Source organism: Podarcis bocagei (assembly GCF_964188305.1).
Source record: "Podarcis bocagei genome assembly, chromosome: 15".
Taxonomy (NCBI): Eukaryota; Metazoa; Chordata; class Lepidosauria; order Squamata; family Lacertidae; genus Podarcis; species Podarcis bocagei.
This window is the reverse complement of record NC_138141.1, coordinates 42181242-42199262: the sequence shown is the minus strand read 5'-3', so window position 1 is coordinate 42199262 and position 18021 is coordinate 42181242. Positions and strand designations below refer to the sequence as shown.

The 18021-nt window shown below is 45.9% G+C and overlaps 2 protein-coding genes across 6 annotated transcripts in view; one reads left to right on the top strand and one right to left on the bottom strand.

Annotated features, from left to right (window-relative positions):
- Positions 1-3081: 3081 nt before the first annotated feature.
- PTRH2 (peptidyl-tRNA hydrolase 2) lies at positions 3082-5082 on the bottom strand. 2 transcript variants are annotated; one of them, XM_081172234.1, is made up of 2 exons: positions 4774-5082; positions 3082-3755 (listed from the first exon to the last, which is right to left on the bottom strand). In XM_081172234.1, exon 2 carries the CDS (start codon positions 3746-3748, stop codon positions 3230-3232), a length of 519 nt encoding a protein of 172 aa, XP_081028360.1. In that variant the 5' UTR covers positions 3749-3755; positions 4774-5082; the 3' UTR covers positions 3082-3229. The 2 variants fall into 2 exon arrangements, with proteins under 2 accessions (XP_081028360.1, XP_081028359.1); XM_081172233.1 differs by lacking the exon at positions 4774-5082 and adding an exon at positions 3907-4743.
- Positions 5083-5232: 150 nt separating this feature from the next.
- The window catches only part of VMP1 (vacuole membrane protein 1), a 109523-nt gene continuing 96734 nt past the window's right edge, over positions 5233-18021 (top strand). The window contains exon 1 of one of the 4 annotated variants that reach the window (XM_081172172.1): positions 5233-5382. The gene's annotated coding sequence lies outside the window, so the exon portion shown is untranslated. Of the gene's footprint in view, positions 5383-5852; positions 5872-13156; positions 13176-13267; positions 13347-18021 lie in introns of those variants that run through there. The other 3 variants (XM_081172175.1, XM_081172174.1, XM_081172173.1) reach the window with 3 other exon arrangements.

The following is an 18021-nucleotide window of genomic DNA, read 5'->3' as shown; positions in this document are numbered from 1 at the left end:
TGTTTTCGGCTGTTGGATGAAATGTCCACCAGAGGGCAGCACCTGCTCAGGTTTCTCCATCATTTTATAAACAGGCATTGATCACAGGCTGCGAAGGTGCAATCACAACATGCCACTTACATGCTGTTGCATCACTTGCGCTCTTGCATAGATATTTCAAGGAGCGGCAGTTGCTAACAGAACAGCTCTTTGTTTTTGAAGTTGATCTGCTTATTCCCCCATGTGCACCTCAAAGGCTGCAACCTAGAAGCATGTAAATGCAGGTAGTCTATATCACAGACATGCGGCCTTTCCCTTAGAAACAAAGCAAGATTCTAGTCCTCATGGTACCATATAAAAAGGCTTGAATTCTGAACCTGCGTCAGATCATTGGCCCTCTAGCTATGGATGTCCACGAGAGAGCAGGGGTGGAGAAGGGGGCTGTGTCCGCTCTCCCCATGCATAGACCACAATCCCAAGATTCCCAGCTTTTTCTTTTTTAAAAAAGCAAGTTTATAGCATTTGTAGAACCTGAGATATGAGGCAAAATGTGCAGGCAGTATTCTCATTTGGGAATGGAGAAGGGTTAGGGTTAGAAGCTACCCTCTCCATCCTTCCAGGGCTCTACTTTATACACACACACACATATACGGGGGGGGGGGAGTTCTGTGACACTGACACACACACACACACGGCAGTACTGTCTAGTATGCTGACATGTAGTGACTCCATGATTTCAAACTGATTGATGGTGAAACTGTCTACCCGAGCTGCTGCCATCCAATGGAAGTGGCAAGATGGAATATTTAAGAGTTTGGATTTTGTGGGTACTTTTTAAATCAAAGGCTAACTAACTTATTTTGGCACAAATTTCATCATGGAATAAAACCCCATTTTGTCAGATGCATGAAGTGAAATCTCAGTTGGAAGGTATTATAAAATGGGGCAACTGTAAGGTGGGAGTTGAGTGGCAATGAAACGCAAACATCGCAGTTAGTGATAATTAGAGCCAAGTGTACGTGATAATTAGAGCCAAGTGTACGTGGTTCAGCATTCTTACACCAGCACATTGCTGATCACATACTCAGCACTGCTGAGATGGTGTGTGTTTCTTTTTTTAAAAGGAGAACTTTAATTGATTTCCAATAACACAATGAGGCAGAGTCAGTTGCAATAAACTATCATAGCAAAGTTATCCTGGCCTTTGTGGCTAATTAACTCGTTAGGGTGTCCCTGGAGATAACAAAGATAGAGTTTTGGATTCATAGTCACAGTATTAGTGACTAGTGTTTTCCCAAGTAACAGCTGTACATTTAACTGCAGGGGGTGGGGAGTTGCATTGCTACATCCATCTCTACTGCCAGTTCAAAGGCCAACTCCACCCTTGATTCATCTCTTTGCCTGCATGGTTGAATAAATCCTCTTTCATGCCAAAAAGCAACTTGCTTTTCTGGCTTGAGCACATGAGCCGGGCAAGTACAGTGACTTAATGTGCTTTATGTGTTAATTCTTAATGTTCCTCTTTTGGGCACAGATTAGCAGACAAGGCCATTTCTAGAGTGGCACCCCATATCTGAAACACCCTTCCCCACTAATTCCAGCTGACACTATATTAGCCATTGAAAACCTGCCTGTTTGTCCATATGTTTGCGTGTTCCTGCTTGATCTCTGTATTTTTATATATATAAATTTTGGTTTTAGGTTAAGATGGTTTTTACTGTATTATATACCAGATAGTGATTGCTTGGGTGTCAGAGAAAGAACTAAGCTGAAATCCCCTTGTGGGAAAGCATGTGGCCCCTAGGCTGGAAAAGCCCCCACCACCATTGCCTTAGAGCTGCCAGTTCCCAAATCATGCCACAATGGGATCAGCCAGGCCTTGAAAACTTATTCCGCCATGTTGTTTGGGTCTACTGCTCTGGCAGAGTACACACTATGGATTTAAAGTACACAGCTTCCTCCAAAGAATCTTGGGAACTGTAGCTTACCCCTCTCAGAGCTACAATTCCCAGCATCATCAACAGTCCCCAGAATTTGGAGGCCCAGCTGGGCATCATTGAGGTTTCTTCCATGAAAATATGCAAAGGTTTGCTCTGTTACTATATGAAGAGCCCGCAGCTGTGGAGGAGGAAGTGTGCTTCATTTCTTCTAGGAGAAGATGAAGACAAGTGTAGAAATGACTGTAGAAATGTGCCTCCGGTTTACTTCCAGGGAAATTAGGGCCCTCCTAGCAGTCGGGGAACAACAGTCCTGGCCTATGGCTCTGGTTGCTCTCCATGCTCTGTTGCTAAAGATCCACTCACAAGTCACTTAACACAGAATCACTGCTAAGCCCCCAAAGGTTAAGAACCTGCAGTTTTCCCTTGCCTGCATTTTACTAATTCAGAGGGCTGTTCTAATGGGTGATAAAAGGCAAGTTAAAAATCTTGTCCGGCTACAAGCAGCAGAGGTGCTGCTACTGCTTCATTTAAATCGAAGACTGAGCTAACAGATGGATTTTGTTTTGTCATGAAGGCAAGATACGCTGCTGCAAATATCAGGATGCTGCTGCTAGACAGCAACAATAAATGCGGCCCTTCAGGCCTCTCCATCTGGCCCTTGGAACTCTCCCCAGGCCACAGACAAAGTCTTTGCTCGGCTGGAATATCCTTTAACTCTTTTCAGATCATACTTAGGCATATGTGAATGACAACTAAAGAACTCTGTAGGATGGCCACCTTCTACATTCCTCACCTCAGATTTGAGTCTTTAAAACAAGGGTGGTCTGGCTAACTGAGGCTACAACTCCCATCATCCCAAACCACTGGTTGTGCTGGATGAGGCGGATGGGAGTTTGAGTCCAGAAAAACCTAAGGAGTGACAAGTTCCTCATCCCAGGAACAATGTCCATATTCATAAGAACTGTCCCTTCAGACCGACCATTTTCAAAGAGCCAATTCTCTATTTTAAAAATAAATAAATCCACAGACTGCCCCAGAGAAGCAGGTTTCACCCTGTACTTACTATACATGCCCTTAATTTTTTTCCTCCTATTAACAATTTCCTGGGACAGTAAGTTCAAGGATCATGTTTAACCAGCTGACAACAAAGAAGTAGAGCATGGACAGATAATCTGTTGCATTTTATGTATTTCAAATACTGAAAGGCAATGAAAAATAAACCATGATCCTGCTCAATAATCACTGTTTTTAAGGGGTTGCTTTAAATCTATACAGTTGATATCATTATCTCTGGGCTAGATGCTCCGTATTCAGTAAAGTTTTAAATGGCCAGAGACTTTGTCCACAACCTCCACTGGTCCTGGTCCGATGCCGAGGACAGTCCGGGAACCCGGGGCTATCTGCGTACGGCCCGCATCTTGGATTAAGCTCACTGTCAGGCCCAGCGTTTTGGCCTCGCCCAGGAGCTGAAGCAGCGTTTCCTCGTCAGGAGCTTTGAGGACCACCTTGGGCTGTCCGCAATACTCCCACTGCTTCAGGAGTTCAGGGTTTCGGCGCTGGATTTGTTTGTAGGCTGAGACAGCCGCATGGGAGCACTGGGCTGCCACTTTGCCCTTCTGCATCTTCAGGTCATTCCGGACGACAATCACCATCTTGAATTCGCCGCTTTCGCCCATGACAGTGGCTTCATTGCCCAGTTCATTGGCAAGCTGGGTCATTCTGGCTTTGGATGGTCGCAAGAACCGGGCTCGAATGCTCCAGCCCAGGCATACCCCACAGGCAACACCAGCAATTATACTGAAGAGACCGGGCTTGGAAAGGTAATCCATAGTACATCTAGTGACAAGACAAGAGGAATGTTAGGAGTGCTCAGGAAAATAGAAATTGCAGCCTTCACGACAACAAAACCATGCAGAAGGTACCAAGTTCAAAGCAGTTGCATCTGGGAAAGACTGAAAGCTTAGGGAGTAAACCAGCGTTCACCTACCTGGTGCCTTTTAGATGATGCAAGCTCCCACTGCCACCATCCCTTGCCATGGGTCAGGTGGGGTGCTGGGAGTTGTAGTCCAAAGCATCTGGAGCACAGAATATTTTCAGGCGGGGGGTGGGGAGGCGATGGGTTTGTAGGCCAAGGGTCCTCAACTCATATAGGTTAACTCTTATATAAAGTATTGAAATCGTGCCAAATGATACTTAATTCTGTATTTTTGTGTTGTTGTGAACTACCCTAGCACCTTATAGGGGACAAAGGGGTGGAAGAAATCAAATGGGTTGTACCTAACTAGGAGGCTGAACCCACTGAAATGAATGGATCCAAGTTAATAATTTCCATTCCTTTACAATGGGTCTGCGTTTTCATTTGTTCCTATGAATCCGCAACCTGATTGGCCTACAGGAGAATCCCGGAATTAGCCAATTACGTGGGGCCCATTGTGTAAATAATGTATATAAAGCAGACATTCTGGGGGAACTTCCATTCCTCCTCCCCACTATGAGCTGAATAAAGACCATGAAATCCACTCTCGACTCTGAGTATATTTCAGTTGTAAACCGCCCTTTTGTCTTTGGGTGAAGGGCGATATAGAAAATTAATTAAAAATAGTAAAAATAAGACTAATAAATATACAATCGGCTAGACTCTAGGACCCCATCTTTCTCGGTCAGCATCAAAGTAAATTTGCAGATGCAAATCAGTTTTCTTTTTTTTTTAAGTCGGAGAGGCCTAGCAGTCCGAACTGACTTCTTTGGCTTCCCCACTATATTTGCATAAATCTTCACCTGAGTCACAGGCGCGCTCCTTGGGACCCTCCCCACCCTTTCTCTCCCCCTTCCCGCCGCCTCCGCTTCTCCTCACCAGCCACTCGCGCCGCCGACCAGCCTCAGAGCAGGAGCCACGATGCGGGCCGGCAGTCGACGTCACAAACACGGCCAGCCAATCGCAACACCGCGCGTGCCTTTATCGAAGGCTGCCCCGCCCCCTCTGCCCAACGGCCTGTGGGCGACGTCAAAAGACGGCCGGCCAATCGCTTCGCCCCTTTGCGTGACGCCACACATACACCGACCAATCGGAAAGCGCGCTTGCCAACTGAAATAGATGTCTATATTTCTCTCTTCCCAGCCCCCTCCCGCCTTTTTTAAGAAAAATATTTCCTTTCCCTGTAATGAAGCTGAGAAGAGAAAGACGAGATCCGAAAAAGGAAGGCGCGTGAGGAGACGCCGCCGCCGCCAACCGGCGCCGCGCAGGAAATGACGTCACCGCGCCCGGAAGCGACGGGGAAGAGACCGGCTTTCCGGTCGGTGGGCGGGGCCGAGCGGAGAGCCCTCCCCCGACTTCCGGGTTGGCCCGAAGCCCGGAGGTAACATCAAGAGCGGCAGGAGGAGGAGGAGGCGGAGACGGAGGAGGAGAGGAAGAAGCCGGACGGAGCCGGGGCTGCTGCGCGCCTGTGGGAAGAGAGCGAGCGAAGTAAGTGGCGGGGGCATGAGGGGGGGGCGGCCTCCGCTGCCTACGGGTCCCCCGGAGGGACACGGGGCAGGCGAGGCGAGCGCGGAGTCTCCCCCCCCGCCCCCGTTCCTGCGCTTTTATTATCCTGTCAGGAAAGGCAGGGAGGGACCCCGGCGGTGGTCTTGGGGTGGGGAGGCTGCCCCTCTCAAACGGTTCTCCCTCCTTCGGTTTCAGAGCTGCCCGTGGGCTGTGCCTAACCCAAGTTCTCCTCAGAGTAGACCCATTGGAACCAGCGGGGTCTCAGCCTGCCCTCTCAATGGGTCTACCCTGAGAAAGGTCAGCGCCGGATACAACCCAATGGACCTGAGTTAGTGAAGGGACCACCAGGGTCATCTAGTCCAACCCCCTTGCCCAATGCGAGGCTCGAACCCACGACCCTGAGATTAAGAGCCTCTTGCTCGACCGACTGAGCTAGTCGTGTCCTTTGATTTCAGTGGGTCTTCTCTGAAGGTAGGCGGGAGCTGGGCAGCGTCTGTTGTTTGTGGCGTGGGGGTGGGGGGTGGACTTCTCTTTCTTCATCTAGCTCTCTTCTTCAGTTGGGGGCAAGGACCCTTCTTGTGGCTCCAGTGTGGAGGGCAGTGGTTGGTGGGTGAGATAAAGAGCCAGGTTCAAATTCTGCCTTGAAACCCAACTAGCTCTGTCTGTTAGTTCTGCTCAGAGTAGACACAGTGAAATGAATGGATGCACGTTAGGCAAGTCCATTGAGATCAATGTGCTTGATCCAAGCATGGCTAAGATTGGATGCAGTCTTCTTATATAAATAAAAAAAAATAAAGACCAGCTCTCTATTAACTTGTATTTGAAATCTAAGTAACTACTTAAGCTTGTATCTGACTTAATGCCAAGTGTGTATAAGATTGCAGACTTAAGTCTCATTGAGGACAGTGGAACTTCTTAGTGTACAGGCATAGATTTGTACTGCAAGTCATCTCCTTGAAAGTGAATGGGTCCGCCCTGAGTATGATTCGTAGTACAAACTTATGCTTGCTTACTCAGGAGTATGCCCCATAGAGTTGAGTGGGACTTACTCCCGGGTAGCCGAGTCTCTACTCAGTTACAGCATCAGTTTTTTCTTTAATTTGGTTTATTTTATATACATTCGATTATCTTCTCAATGTCCATGGGCTCTTCATGGAAGCTCTTATTTATTTAATCTTCTGTATTTTGCAGTATGTAGATATTTTAAAGGGGACAGGTCTTTGCCCCAAGGAGCTTACCGACTAAACATTGAGAGTGTTAGAGACACATTAACAGCAGGGATTGAAATATTGGCACATGTGTTTGTGTATACTGAGACATCGTTTCTGTTTGGTATGAAGAATTGAGTGTAGAGCGGGAAGGATTTCAATTATTGATTACTTAACGGAAATGAATGTTTTGGACTTGCGTGTTAGTAGGGCAGCCAAACCCAGTTGCAGTTGTCACCTAACAGTTGGAAAGAGGAGCTTTTCTTTGGTGCAACTTGTGTCAGAGTGTCATCAAGGAGAGAACAGCCTTTCCAATTATTAAAGATCTAAAATTTTGGACAACACGGGGGGGGGGGGGAGAGCCATAAGGCCATGGGGTGCTAGTGGGGCAAGAGGGGAAGCAATTCCCCTTCCATGAACCAGGCTCACTGTTTTCATTTCTATCCCCAGGCTCACCACTTTCCTTCTTTTCTTTCTTTTTTTAAAAAAGAGTAAGCTTCTGGCATTTACAGAACCTGAGATGCAAGGCAAAATATACAGATACCGTGTGTAGGAGAGGCTAGCCCGCTCCCTGGGTTTCAGTGTTTTACTCCCCACAACCTCAAAAAATTCCTGCAGACACTCGTACATAGGCTGTGGGTCATGAGGCACAGGGAGAGAGCAGCTGGATAGCTGCTGTGTTGTTATTTTTAAGTAAGTATTTCTGCTGCCTTGGCTTGTCATGCCACAATACTGTAAGGATTCGAAAATGTGCACCTGCTGAAATTCCCTCTTTTGGCCACCTGAGATCTCTTGTGAAGTTGAAACATGATGATGGCAGTCTCCTCTTAGGAGTCTTACAAAAGTGATTCATAGAATGGTAGAGTTGGATGGGACCAATAGGGTCATTTGGCTAACCCCCTGAAATGCAGGAATCCTGCCCACAGCCGTCCCTGGGTGGGCTCGAACCACCAACCTTCTGGTTAACACCCAGATGGGATAGTGATGATGCTACTACCCTCTCTATCTTCTTCTTTGTCCCAAGTTTACTGAACAAAATATTCAACTTGTTTCTGGGGTGTGTCACACACATGCTCGCACGCACACATTCCCATTGCCACAACATTCCCACAGGAATGTTGATTTCCTCACTTCACTGAGGTGGCAACAGCTTATTGCCCTGTTAAGAGTGGCCAGGCTAATGCCCCTTCTACCCACTCACCTTAGATAATACTTTGGGTGCCTCCTCATGACCTCATGTCATTCTGACTTGCTTGCAGGGAGGCTAGACAATGTTGTTTCAAAGCAAGCATTACCCCCACACTTTCCCATCATTTTCCTTATTGCAAAAAGCCCCATATTTTTGGGAAGCAGATTTGTTGTTCAAGACCTCCCGGTCGCCTTCAGTTGCGCAACCTGGACTTGCCTGTTTGCACTTGAACCCCAACCGAAAATAGCAACAGGCCAGAAGTGCCCTTCAGACTCAGTTTCTGGTAGTAATAAAAGAGATCAGTTTTCTTTTTGGCTTTCCCCTGATCCCAGTCCTGGCTGACAGTGTTTGGGTAGTGTCTCGCAAGCTAGCAGTGAAACTTTAGAACGAGGAAATCGGTGGTTAGATTCTTTTTTATTGTTGTTGTTTTCAAATTGAGGCTCGACTGCAGCCCTCTCTTTTTTCAAAAGGTCAGTTTGAGGTAGAATCTCTCTTCAAGACCTTCACACCAGAACAGTCCCTCTTCGCGTTCCCGTTGCTCCCTCTGGTGTCTGAATCTAGCATCGTTCTCATCTAGCCTCTGGATTTAGCCTGCTTTCGAAGAAAGGAGTCCTGTGAACTTAACACACTTAAGATCAGGCTGTAATGCTGATTTATGGAAGATGTTTCTGATGGGTATTGTAGAGGCAGGAAGCTGGCACACTTTCGCAGAAAAGCTGTGAGGTTTTTGGCATTGATGATTGTACAACTTAGCATTCATGTATAGGTTCAGTCAAGATGCTAGCTGGGCTCATCCTATATCAGCCAACCTGGTCCCTTCCAGATGCTTTGGACTACAACTCCCATCAGCCCCAGCCAGCACATGGAATTGTAGTCCAAAATTGGCGAAGTCTGTCTTATATAGTGGTACCTCGGGTTAAGTACTTAATTCGTTCTGGAGGTCCGTACTTAACCTGAAACTGTTCTTAACCTGAGGCACCACTTTAACTAATGGGGCCTCCTGCTGCTGCCACGCCGCCAGAGCACGATTCCTGTTCTCATCCTGAAGCAAAGTTCTTAACCCGAGGTACTATTTCTGGGTTAGTGGAGTCTGTAACCTGAAGCGTATGTAACCTGAAGTGTATGTAACCCAAGGTACCACTGTACTGTAATTTTTTAAGGTATAATATCCAAGCTTATCTCAGTACTTTCTCTACACTTGGGAAACTGAGATGAATTCTCTGTTTTTGATTGTCAGGCTCCAACCCTGACGTCACAGAAAATATAGCTAAGTTCCTCACTTTAGCCATCAAAACAGGGTCAAAATTATTAAAAGGAAGATAAGTTCAAAGTCAAAACCTCCTGTATTTTTAAACTGTTTTCGGCTGTTTATTTTGTTTCACAAGATTTATATACAGCTTAATTGTAATAAAACCTCAAAGCGGTTTACAAAATGAAGAAAGCAATAAAATTATCAGTATAAAGCAGCTAAAACATACAGTGAAGTCTGTCTGTTTCAATAGGCAAGGAATTCCAAGATCACTTTCTGTTTATGAGTTTTGTTGTCTATTTATTTTAAAAGGTACAATTTGTGGGTGTATACCGTGTTTCTAAACCCCCTGCTGCAGTTGTCTCAATATCCCTGTAGTGCCATTATTTCAGTCTTTGATCAGTTTGTAAAATCTAAAAAGCAGCTCTGAAAGTTAGTTAGCTTTCTTCTTCCCAGTACAGTGGTGCCCCGCAAGACGAATGCCTCGCAAGACGAAAAACTCGCTAGACGAAAGGGTTTTGCGGTTTTTGAGCTGCTTCGCAAGACGAATTTCCCTATGGGCTTGCTTCGCAAGACAAAAACGTCTTGCGTTTTTTGCAAGTTTGTTTCCTTTTTCTTAACACCGTTAATACAGTTGCGACTTGACTTCGAGGAGCAACTCATAGAACGCGGTGTGGTAGCCTTTTTTGAGGTTTTTGGTGATTTTTGAAGCTTTTCCAAAACTTTTCCGACACCGTGCTTCGCAAGACAAAAAATTTGCTAGACGAAAAAACTCACTGAACGAATTAATTTCGTCTTGCGAGGCACCACTGTATGTGGATGCAGAAGTAGAGCTGAGAGTGTTCTGTTAGTCACCTGGCAAAGGCAAGATTTGAATGGGGCAGCCCTCTGCCTTTGTGGCCACGTGCTTCTGTCCACAACATTGACCTCTTAATGCTTTGCACACTATACTTCTGTGAGTGTGTGTATAAGTGGAAAAACGCTTTGGGAGTTTTGCCAGGAAGTGGCGTTTAAAAATGTGAGAAATCGACTATAAGCCATTGCTTACGTTTGTGTGTGCTGTGGATCTCTCTCATTGATCTTGTTATCTTTGTTAATTGACAGGCTGGCTTTGTCTATCCGAAATACACTGCCGCCAGTGAGAGGATATAATTGTAAAAAGTAATTGCTCAAAGTTGGTACAAAGTCTCTCTCAAGACAGAGTCCAAAAGGCATTTAATATTGGATCTTTGTGTGGTTTTCCACAGAGAACAAGGTTCACTTTGAATCCTTTAAGACTCAAAGGTTTCAAAGATAACCTGGTTCTGTCTGTTCTTTCTCGATAACTAGGCCTTTGGCTGAGTGAATATTCTGTGGCCTTTTAAATGTGTTTGTGGGTAGGTGGGGATTATTCCTTTTATTGTTATTATTATCAATTTTGTGTTCTCGTTTGATATTTTTATGCTGAGAGCTTCAGATGAAATGTGGTACACAAATTTAATTAATACCACTACTACTAACGATGTATCTTGCTATCTGTTAACTCCTTCATCCTTGCCATTTCCCTCCTGCGCGCTTTCTGTGTTTATTAAAAATATTGTGGTGGCGGATGTGAGCTAAGAGCCTGTTCAGATCTCTCCTCAGGTAGGAACTTGCCAAAGTCACCAAGAGCCGATTCACACTAAACAGTCAAAGCACATTCAACACACATTTAAAGCACGTGACTTCCGCAAAAGTATACTGGGAGCTGTAGTAGGTGAAGGGTGCTGGGAACTGTAGCTCTGTGAGGTGGAACTGCAGTTCCCACAATTCTTTGGGGGAAGTAATGTGCTTTAAATGTGTGTTGGGTATGCTTTAAATATATGATGTGGATCTGTTCTGGGTGTTTTTGGCCAAGGGAGCCTCTATCTTCCTCAGGTTCAGCCCCATCTGCATTATTGGGGCATATTAGTGTAATTTATATCCTGCACCTTCACTATAAGTGTGTGTTGTCCGGGTAGCTAACAGATCACTTATAGAATAGAAATCCTGCTCCAGTAGGTCTCTTATGTTATTCTTCCTGCTTTCTGTAAGATTCGGAAATGGCGTCCCAAACTTTGTCATTTATACTCTTTTTAATAATAATTTTTATTACATTTTCTGCTTTACAATTTCAAATAAACATTTTACAAACTTTAAAATATCCAATGACTTCTCTTCTTCTCTTTCCGTGGTTCATTTTACCATGGTTCATCCCTGCATATTTTACAATAGCCATTCAAATCAATTTTTCACCATTACATTCATCAAGAATTATTTACTCTGCTGAATGTTGAATTTATCTTAATCCTGCCAGCATTTTCAGCTGTACAGTTATTTTCCATATACTCAATAAACATTTTCCATTCTTCTTTAAAGACATGTTCTTCTTGCTTTCTTATTCTATATGTTAAATCTGCAAGTTATGCATATTCTGTCAACTTGAGTTGCCTATTCTCTTTAGTTGGGACCTCTCACTTTCCAATTTTGGGCTAACAAAACATGGGCCATAGTTGTTGAATACATGAATTAACCTTTTCTGACACCTGGGGATTTCAGTCTGGGTTATCCCCAGCAGAAAGGACTCTGGGGTTTTTTGGGGGGAAAGTAATTTAAACATTTTTTTCAGTTCATTGTAAATCATTTCCCAATGCTCTTTTACCTTTTTGCATGTCCACCACATGTGAAAGAACATTCCCTCCACATCTTTACACTTCCAACACTTATCTGATTCTGTCTTGTAAATCTTAGCCAACCTACTCGGAATTAAATACCATCTATGAATCATTTTCAAATATTTCCCTTTCAAAGAATAACATGCTGTAAATTTCAAGTCGCTTTTCCAAAGTTCCTCCCAGAGGTTAAGATCTATATTGTGTCCTATATCTATTGCCCAGTGCGTCACTGAAGCTTTAACTAGGTCGTCTTTTGTTTCCCATTCTAATAATATCTTTGTCATTTATACTCTTATTCCAGTTCCTCCCACCCCCAAACACCCCCCCAATCCATTCATAGTAAGGGGAAATGTTATTCAGTCAGTCTTTAAAGTTGATTGATGTAGTGAGGATTTCTTCACTTCATTTCAAACTCATTTATGAGAGTGAGAATCAAAGCTACAGGAGACCTTGCGTTTCCTAACCCCGGTCGGTGTGTGTGTTTTCTTTCTCCCTTTGCTGAGGCACCATGTTCATTCATGAGCAGATGTGTTGCCATAGGATTGGCGGGTAGAATTGCTGGGGGTTGAAGAAGGGGAAAGTGTGATGGATTTTAAAGCTTCTGACTTGCGAGGAGCAGAATTTGTGAGCTAAATATAGCCTCCTCTGAGTTGGAGGGTTAGAGATGAAGCGAGAGACTAGCCCCTTGGTTTCGAAGCTGGGTTTCACTGGCTTTTGATCGCTGAGGCCCTCATTTTTCCTTCTGTGGTTTAAAACTGGGGGCTGCGTTTGGAGTATTGATTGGAAAGAGGCAAGCACGAAACAGTGAGATCTTGGGTGCATTTGCACCTTGCGCTAAGCTGTGGTTAATGGTTTCCTCTGAACGTGCTGTCGTTTCCCCCTCCTCCCCTTACAACATGAGAGCAGCAAACCAAAGTCCTCGGCCTCACATTAGGTCCAAAGAGTGAGTTGCGGTTTCTTTTACAAACCACCATTGGTAAGCCATGACTTTTCATCCTAGTTTGGAGCAAAGCAAATCAGATTTGATGTCATGCTGGACTAAGGATTCTAAGAACTGGGGTTTGTTGCTCTGAGTCACTAGCAAGGAGGAGCAGAACAGAAGCAATCCGCACGTTCCCAGTAAATCATTAACCATAGCTTTAATAACCCACAAATGTAGCGGGTAGGGAAAATGTAGCAGCAGGCATTCTCTTCAGGGCCGGCTATATTTCTCTATCAGAAGTGATTGAATGATCTGATCACAGCCAGTGCAGGGGCAGAATGGAATTGGGCAACACCCTCACCCCAGTTGAGTCCAATTGCTCATGCGTCGCCTCCTTCCCGTGACTCATGCAGAGACACAACGGACAGCCTCCTGCTCACGGCTGGCAGTTCTGCAGCCCTTCTGCATTGAGAGCAGTTGTCAAATCCAGTTGATGTAGAGATGGGGCAGAATTTTCCACTCCGAATGGAAGGAGGTAAGGCCAGGGCAGAAAGTCATTTGGAGATTAGCGATATCTTGGTGCGTGCTTGTGAGTCCTGGGACATGATTTAAGTGTGACTCATTTGGACCTCGGCCCCATCAGGTGGACATCTCAGCATGGAAAAGAGCCATTCTTGCTGATAGATCATCTGCTTGCATATAGTAGGTCTCGAATCCAATTTCTGGCGTTTCCAAAGAGGGGGCTGGGAAAATATTTTTGCCTGAAATCCTGCATGCCAACCAGTCATACCTAGGAATAGAGGAAGTTGCCTTAGATACATTTGTCCATCGAGCCCAGTGTTGTCCACACGGGCTGCCAGTCTCAGCCTTTTGTGGAAGTGCCAAAGGACCTAGGAGTGTAGAACAGTGCTGCTTCATGACCTCCTTGAGTGTTTTTCTTTGGCTAGAATGTGTCTGTGATCGTTCCTCTTGCTTGCCTGGAAAGGAGTGTGTGCGCTGAAACTAGCTTACTGGACAAAAGGTAAAGCTTATGCTTCTGGCATGTGGCCCCGAGGAGGTCCCCAGAAAGGAATGTGGCCCTTGGCCTGAAGAAGGTTTTCTTCCCCCCCCCTGGGGTAGACAGTGTTAAGCTAGGTGGAACAATGGTCTGGCTACAAATGACACGTCACTGCCTGTTGAATGAAGCATTTGCTGTGTAACCTTCTAACAGCCTCTGGAACAGAGGAATCTCACCACTATTGAGTCTGGAAGGGAAAATAAATCCATGAAAGTGAGTGTCTCTGCTTTAGCCGTCACTGATAATGATACAGCAGGCCATTATTTTTTCACCCCTTGTTAGTCTTCCAGGTCATTCTTGCTCAGCCAAGTAAGGACAGCGTATAATAGTCCGGCCGGCAGTGTCCCTGGTTTAATATTTTATTTTTTGACAGCAGCTGGTTCCAAACTGGGATTTCCCAAAGCTTGGGAGTGGAGGTGGGGAAAGAAGGGGAGGGGGGACAGGTTGGGAGGATTGATGGGACGGCTTGGCAACCCCCCAAGCCCACGGGGGGGGGGGAGACGTATCTGTTGACCCTTTGCTAAGTCATAGGAGGCTTGTCAGTGGGCAGCCAGGCAGCTGGGAAGGGGAATCGTAGCTGTGCTATGCTATGCATTCAGAAGAGCCTTGGCATTTCCAGCTGAAAGGAGCTCAGGAGGAAGTGGAACCTGGAAATAAGTTCTTCCTGAGACCTTAAGGAGACTCTGCCACAGGGAATAGACGGGCCTCCCCACCCCCACATGCTTTGAACCAGGCATCCCCCAACTCGGCCCTCCAGTTCTTTTGGGACTACAACTCCCATCATCCCTAGCTAACCGGAGCAGTAGTCAGGGATGATGGGAATTGTAATTTTTTTGGGGGGGATTTCCCCCCCTAAAAAGCTGGAGGGCCGTTTGGGGATGCCTGCTTTGGACTATGTCAGCTTTGGCTAGCATGCCCAGCAACCAGGGATGATGGGAGTTGTATTTCCAGCAACACTTGTGGAGGACATCAGATTGGGTGTGAAAGATTGGACAAGGTGAACTTTCAGTCTGATCTGGCTGAGCTTTTCAACACAATCCTGAAAGCTAAGCTGAGAGCCAGTGTTTTTTTTAAAAAAGGAGTTAGACCAGGTGTGGGCATGAATCTGCCCTTGAGGCCGTTTCTCCGTTGTCTCCGTCTCCAGCCTGATGCCATGTGCAGTGTCAGATTGGGGGGGGGGGCATGTAAGTTGTTCCTTTGCAAGCAGGGCTTGCTGATTGGCGCAGAAGGCAAGTCCTTCTCAGATCAGCTGCACCAGTGGAGCTGGGGCAGCTCGCTGTCAGCACGGACCAGCTGATCGGCTTTATCATCCCTTTTGAAGGTGTGTGAGCCCTGCTTTGCCCACTCGCAGGTCCAGTCTGAGCCCAAACCGCACCTGCAAACAAACATCCAAGGAGCTAACTGCTTGGTGGTTTTGGGAAACCGCTTTGGAATTGTCACCTGATGTCGTAATGATGCCTGATTTGGCCCACGGGAAGTTGGTCAAGGGTAGGATCTGGTCAGCCTTGTGGATCTGGGTCATAATGCTTGGGGGGGTTATGTCCATCAACAGGTGTGTTACATGACAGCTCAATGGACTTCCCATAAGCATCTTTCTGGCCACTGTAGGAACTACAACGCCCGTTGGCCTAATCTGGAAAGATCTTCTCGAGGTCTTAAACATGGTTTCTTGAGAGAACTGGGGAAAGTGAACTTCTGAGTTGGAGATGAGCTGAAGAAAACCATCTGTGACACCAACAACCTGAAGAATAATGTGAGGTCAAAGGGTCTGTCAAATCTAACATATTGTTCCTTTGCCAGGCTTAAAGTTATATCCCGTTTCCCTGAGACAGGGGACGTGTCGTCCTCCAGTTGACTATAACTCCTCTCATTCCTGATAGTTGGCCTTGTGGGGAATGGAATGGAATATCTTGGGAAAGGGTGTGACTGGCTTGCTGGAAGGCCGAACAGGAGCACTCCATGGCACATTTTGTTTGGGTTCATCTTTAAAGTCCAGTTCAAGTTTCCTAGCCTGCCAGTCCCCATATATCTACGTAACATTGGTCATAGCAAAAGGCCCAAAGTGGGAAGGAAGCGGCCCTCTTCAGTTTTACAGAAGCTTGCTTACCTGGTCACCTGAGGTGAACTTTATTTCATCCCAGGCGAATAGCTTTTGCCGAATCCCTTTGGAAACAAACTAACCTTTCCTTCTCTTTCTGACCTCCTTGTCTCCTGCCAGAGCTGGATCCCATTCTCTCAGCCCCACCCATGCAACCGCCAGCTTCAGACCTGATAAAAAACAAAAACAAAAAGTAGGACACCCCATTTAGGCCAGATGAAGCAGGCGCCACCCAGGGAATGTGTCCTCTTGTGCAATCGGTGCTTGTACAATGAGCTAATGATTGTGGGTCCTCCTGCTTTTCCAGTAACTAAAATATAATGTAATGTTTAAACTATGTTGCCATGTCTCTTGGTTGTGTTACAGTTCGGGGGGGAAATGAACATAGCAGGACATGAGCCCGTCAGTTGCTAAACATCTTTGCCAGCTGATCTTGGGCCCAGACGACCACCTGTTCTCTCTCCCTAAAGGTCCCCTAAGGACATCTGACATCCCTGAGGCCCTCTCAAAGTGTTACTTAGCTTAAGGGGATTGGGTTTTACATTCTTCAAGGGAGATGGCTCTGTCACTATTTTCAAGAGGACTCTCTGGGTGTTCGGGGAGAATTCCCCCGCCCTTCTCTCTCTCCCCAGCCCTGCCTTAAGGAAGCACATAGACTTGTTTACAGCAGGGGGCATTAACCTCTGGCGTTTCTGGGACTACCAGAAGACCCACGTCACACACTTAAAAGCACAGCCTGGATAGCTCAGCTGGTTAGAGCGCGGTGCCGATGAAGGCAAGATTGCAGGTTCAATCTCCATATGGGACAGCTGCATAGTCCTGCTGTTGCAGGGGCTTGGATTGGGTGATCCTCAGGATCCCTTCTAACCCTACAATTGTGCGATTCTGTGATCCAGTGCACATTCAAAGCACATGGCTTCTCCCCTCCGCCGCCCCACGAAACCCCAAGAATACTGGGAACTGTAATTTGTTCAGGATGCTGGGAATTGCACTCTATGAGGGGGAATCCCAGAATTCTTCGAGGGGTGTCACACGCTTTAAATGGGGATTGTATGTCCTTTAAGTACATGGTGCGGCTCCTTGACCATTGGGCTGATGGGATTTGGAGTCCAAAATCATCCGGGAGGCATTACAATTCTCACTTTTGTTTGATGGGTTCAGCCATTCAGCCGTACCTGAGAGGGAGAGAGAGAGAGCCCTTCTGCTCCCTTTGCTGCCAAAGTAACTTCTTCGTTAAGTTGTGTTGTGCCAGTTTTTGGGTGCCTTTCAAGGATGTCCTAATTTTTTGTCCTAAATTTTTGTTCTAATTGAATGTTTCCTTTTGGGTCTTCATAGTGCTAAAAATATACAAGGATTTTTTTTAATAAAAAAAAACCCCTTTCCACACCACCCTAATAGTTTGTCTGAAGAAACTTAATGTCTCAACCTTGTAAAACTGGTGTTCATTCTACACTGCGTCTTGGGTGGGCTTTGTTTCTCTCTCTGGAACTCATAGAACTTTCCTTCAGCACTTAACAGACCCTGGGCTGTTTCGTTCCTTTGAGAGCAAGACGGGCAAAGGCACAAAGAGGTATATTAAGGCTCAGTTGGGAAAATTGGTTTATTCAGTTTGGGGTTGAATTTTATCTGGTGTTATATTCATAATGCAGCAATTATGTTTTTAAAAAGTCTGCCTGTTTACTCCAGGGACAGAAAGGATGGGAGGAGACCTCAATTGCCTGGTCAGCCAAGCACCTAAAAACATGCCTAGGAATTTTAAGCGTTAGGGCTCGATCTGCTTGGGTCTTGCCGCTGAAAGTGCTGAAATGTTCCTCCGGTTTGCTGGGAGTGTGGGGGAGAAGGGAGTACGTTGTTGGGGTGTTGGTGGTTTGTTTGTTTGTTTGTTTTCTAGCTTGCTTGCTTGGTTTGTTTCTCTTAATGAACTTGTATTTCAGCTTGTTTTAAAGTGTGGCTTTGGTGATAAACATGGATTTAGTGATAAGACGGTTTGTTTCCTAAGAAAATCCTGCTTTTTAAGTTGCTATAAACCACTTGGTTCTTTCAACTTTGCTTGGATAAGCTTGCTATAAAAGAAGACCAACGTTGGTGGAACAGATGGCATGGGAGATAACGTGCTTGCTGGTGGTGGTCTGTGCAGAGCCAAAGGGAAGAGCTAGTGGAGCCTGTTCTACTCCTGGGAGGGGGGGAACCTGTGGACTCCATTAGCCCCAGCCAGCAGGGATGATG

What these genes read in the sequence shown, in the direction of transcription:
- PTRH2 (XM_081172233.1), bottom strand. Translation starts at nt 3,956, where the DNA reads ATGGCAAGGGATGGTGGCAGTGGGAGCTTGCATCATCTAAAAGGCACC. An exon ending in CATCATCTAAAAGGCACCAG is followed by an intron (nt 3,756 to 3,906) that starts GTAGGTGAACGC and finishes TCTTGTCACTAG; the next exon opens with ATGTACTATGGATTACCTTT.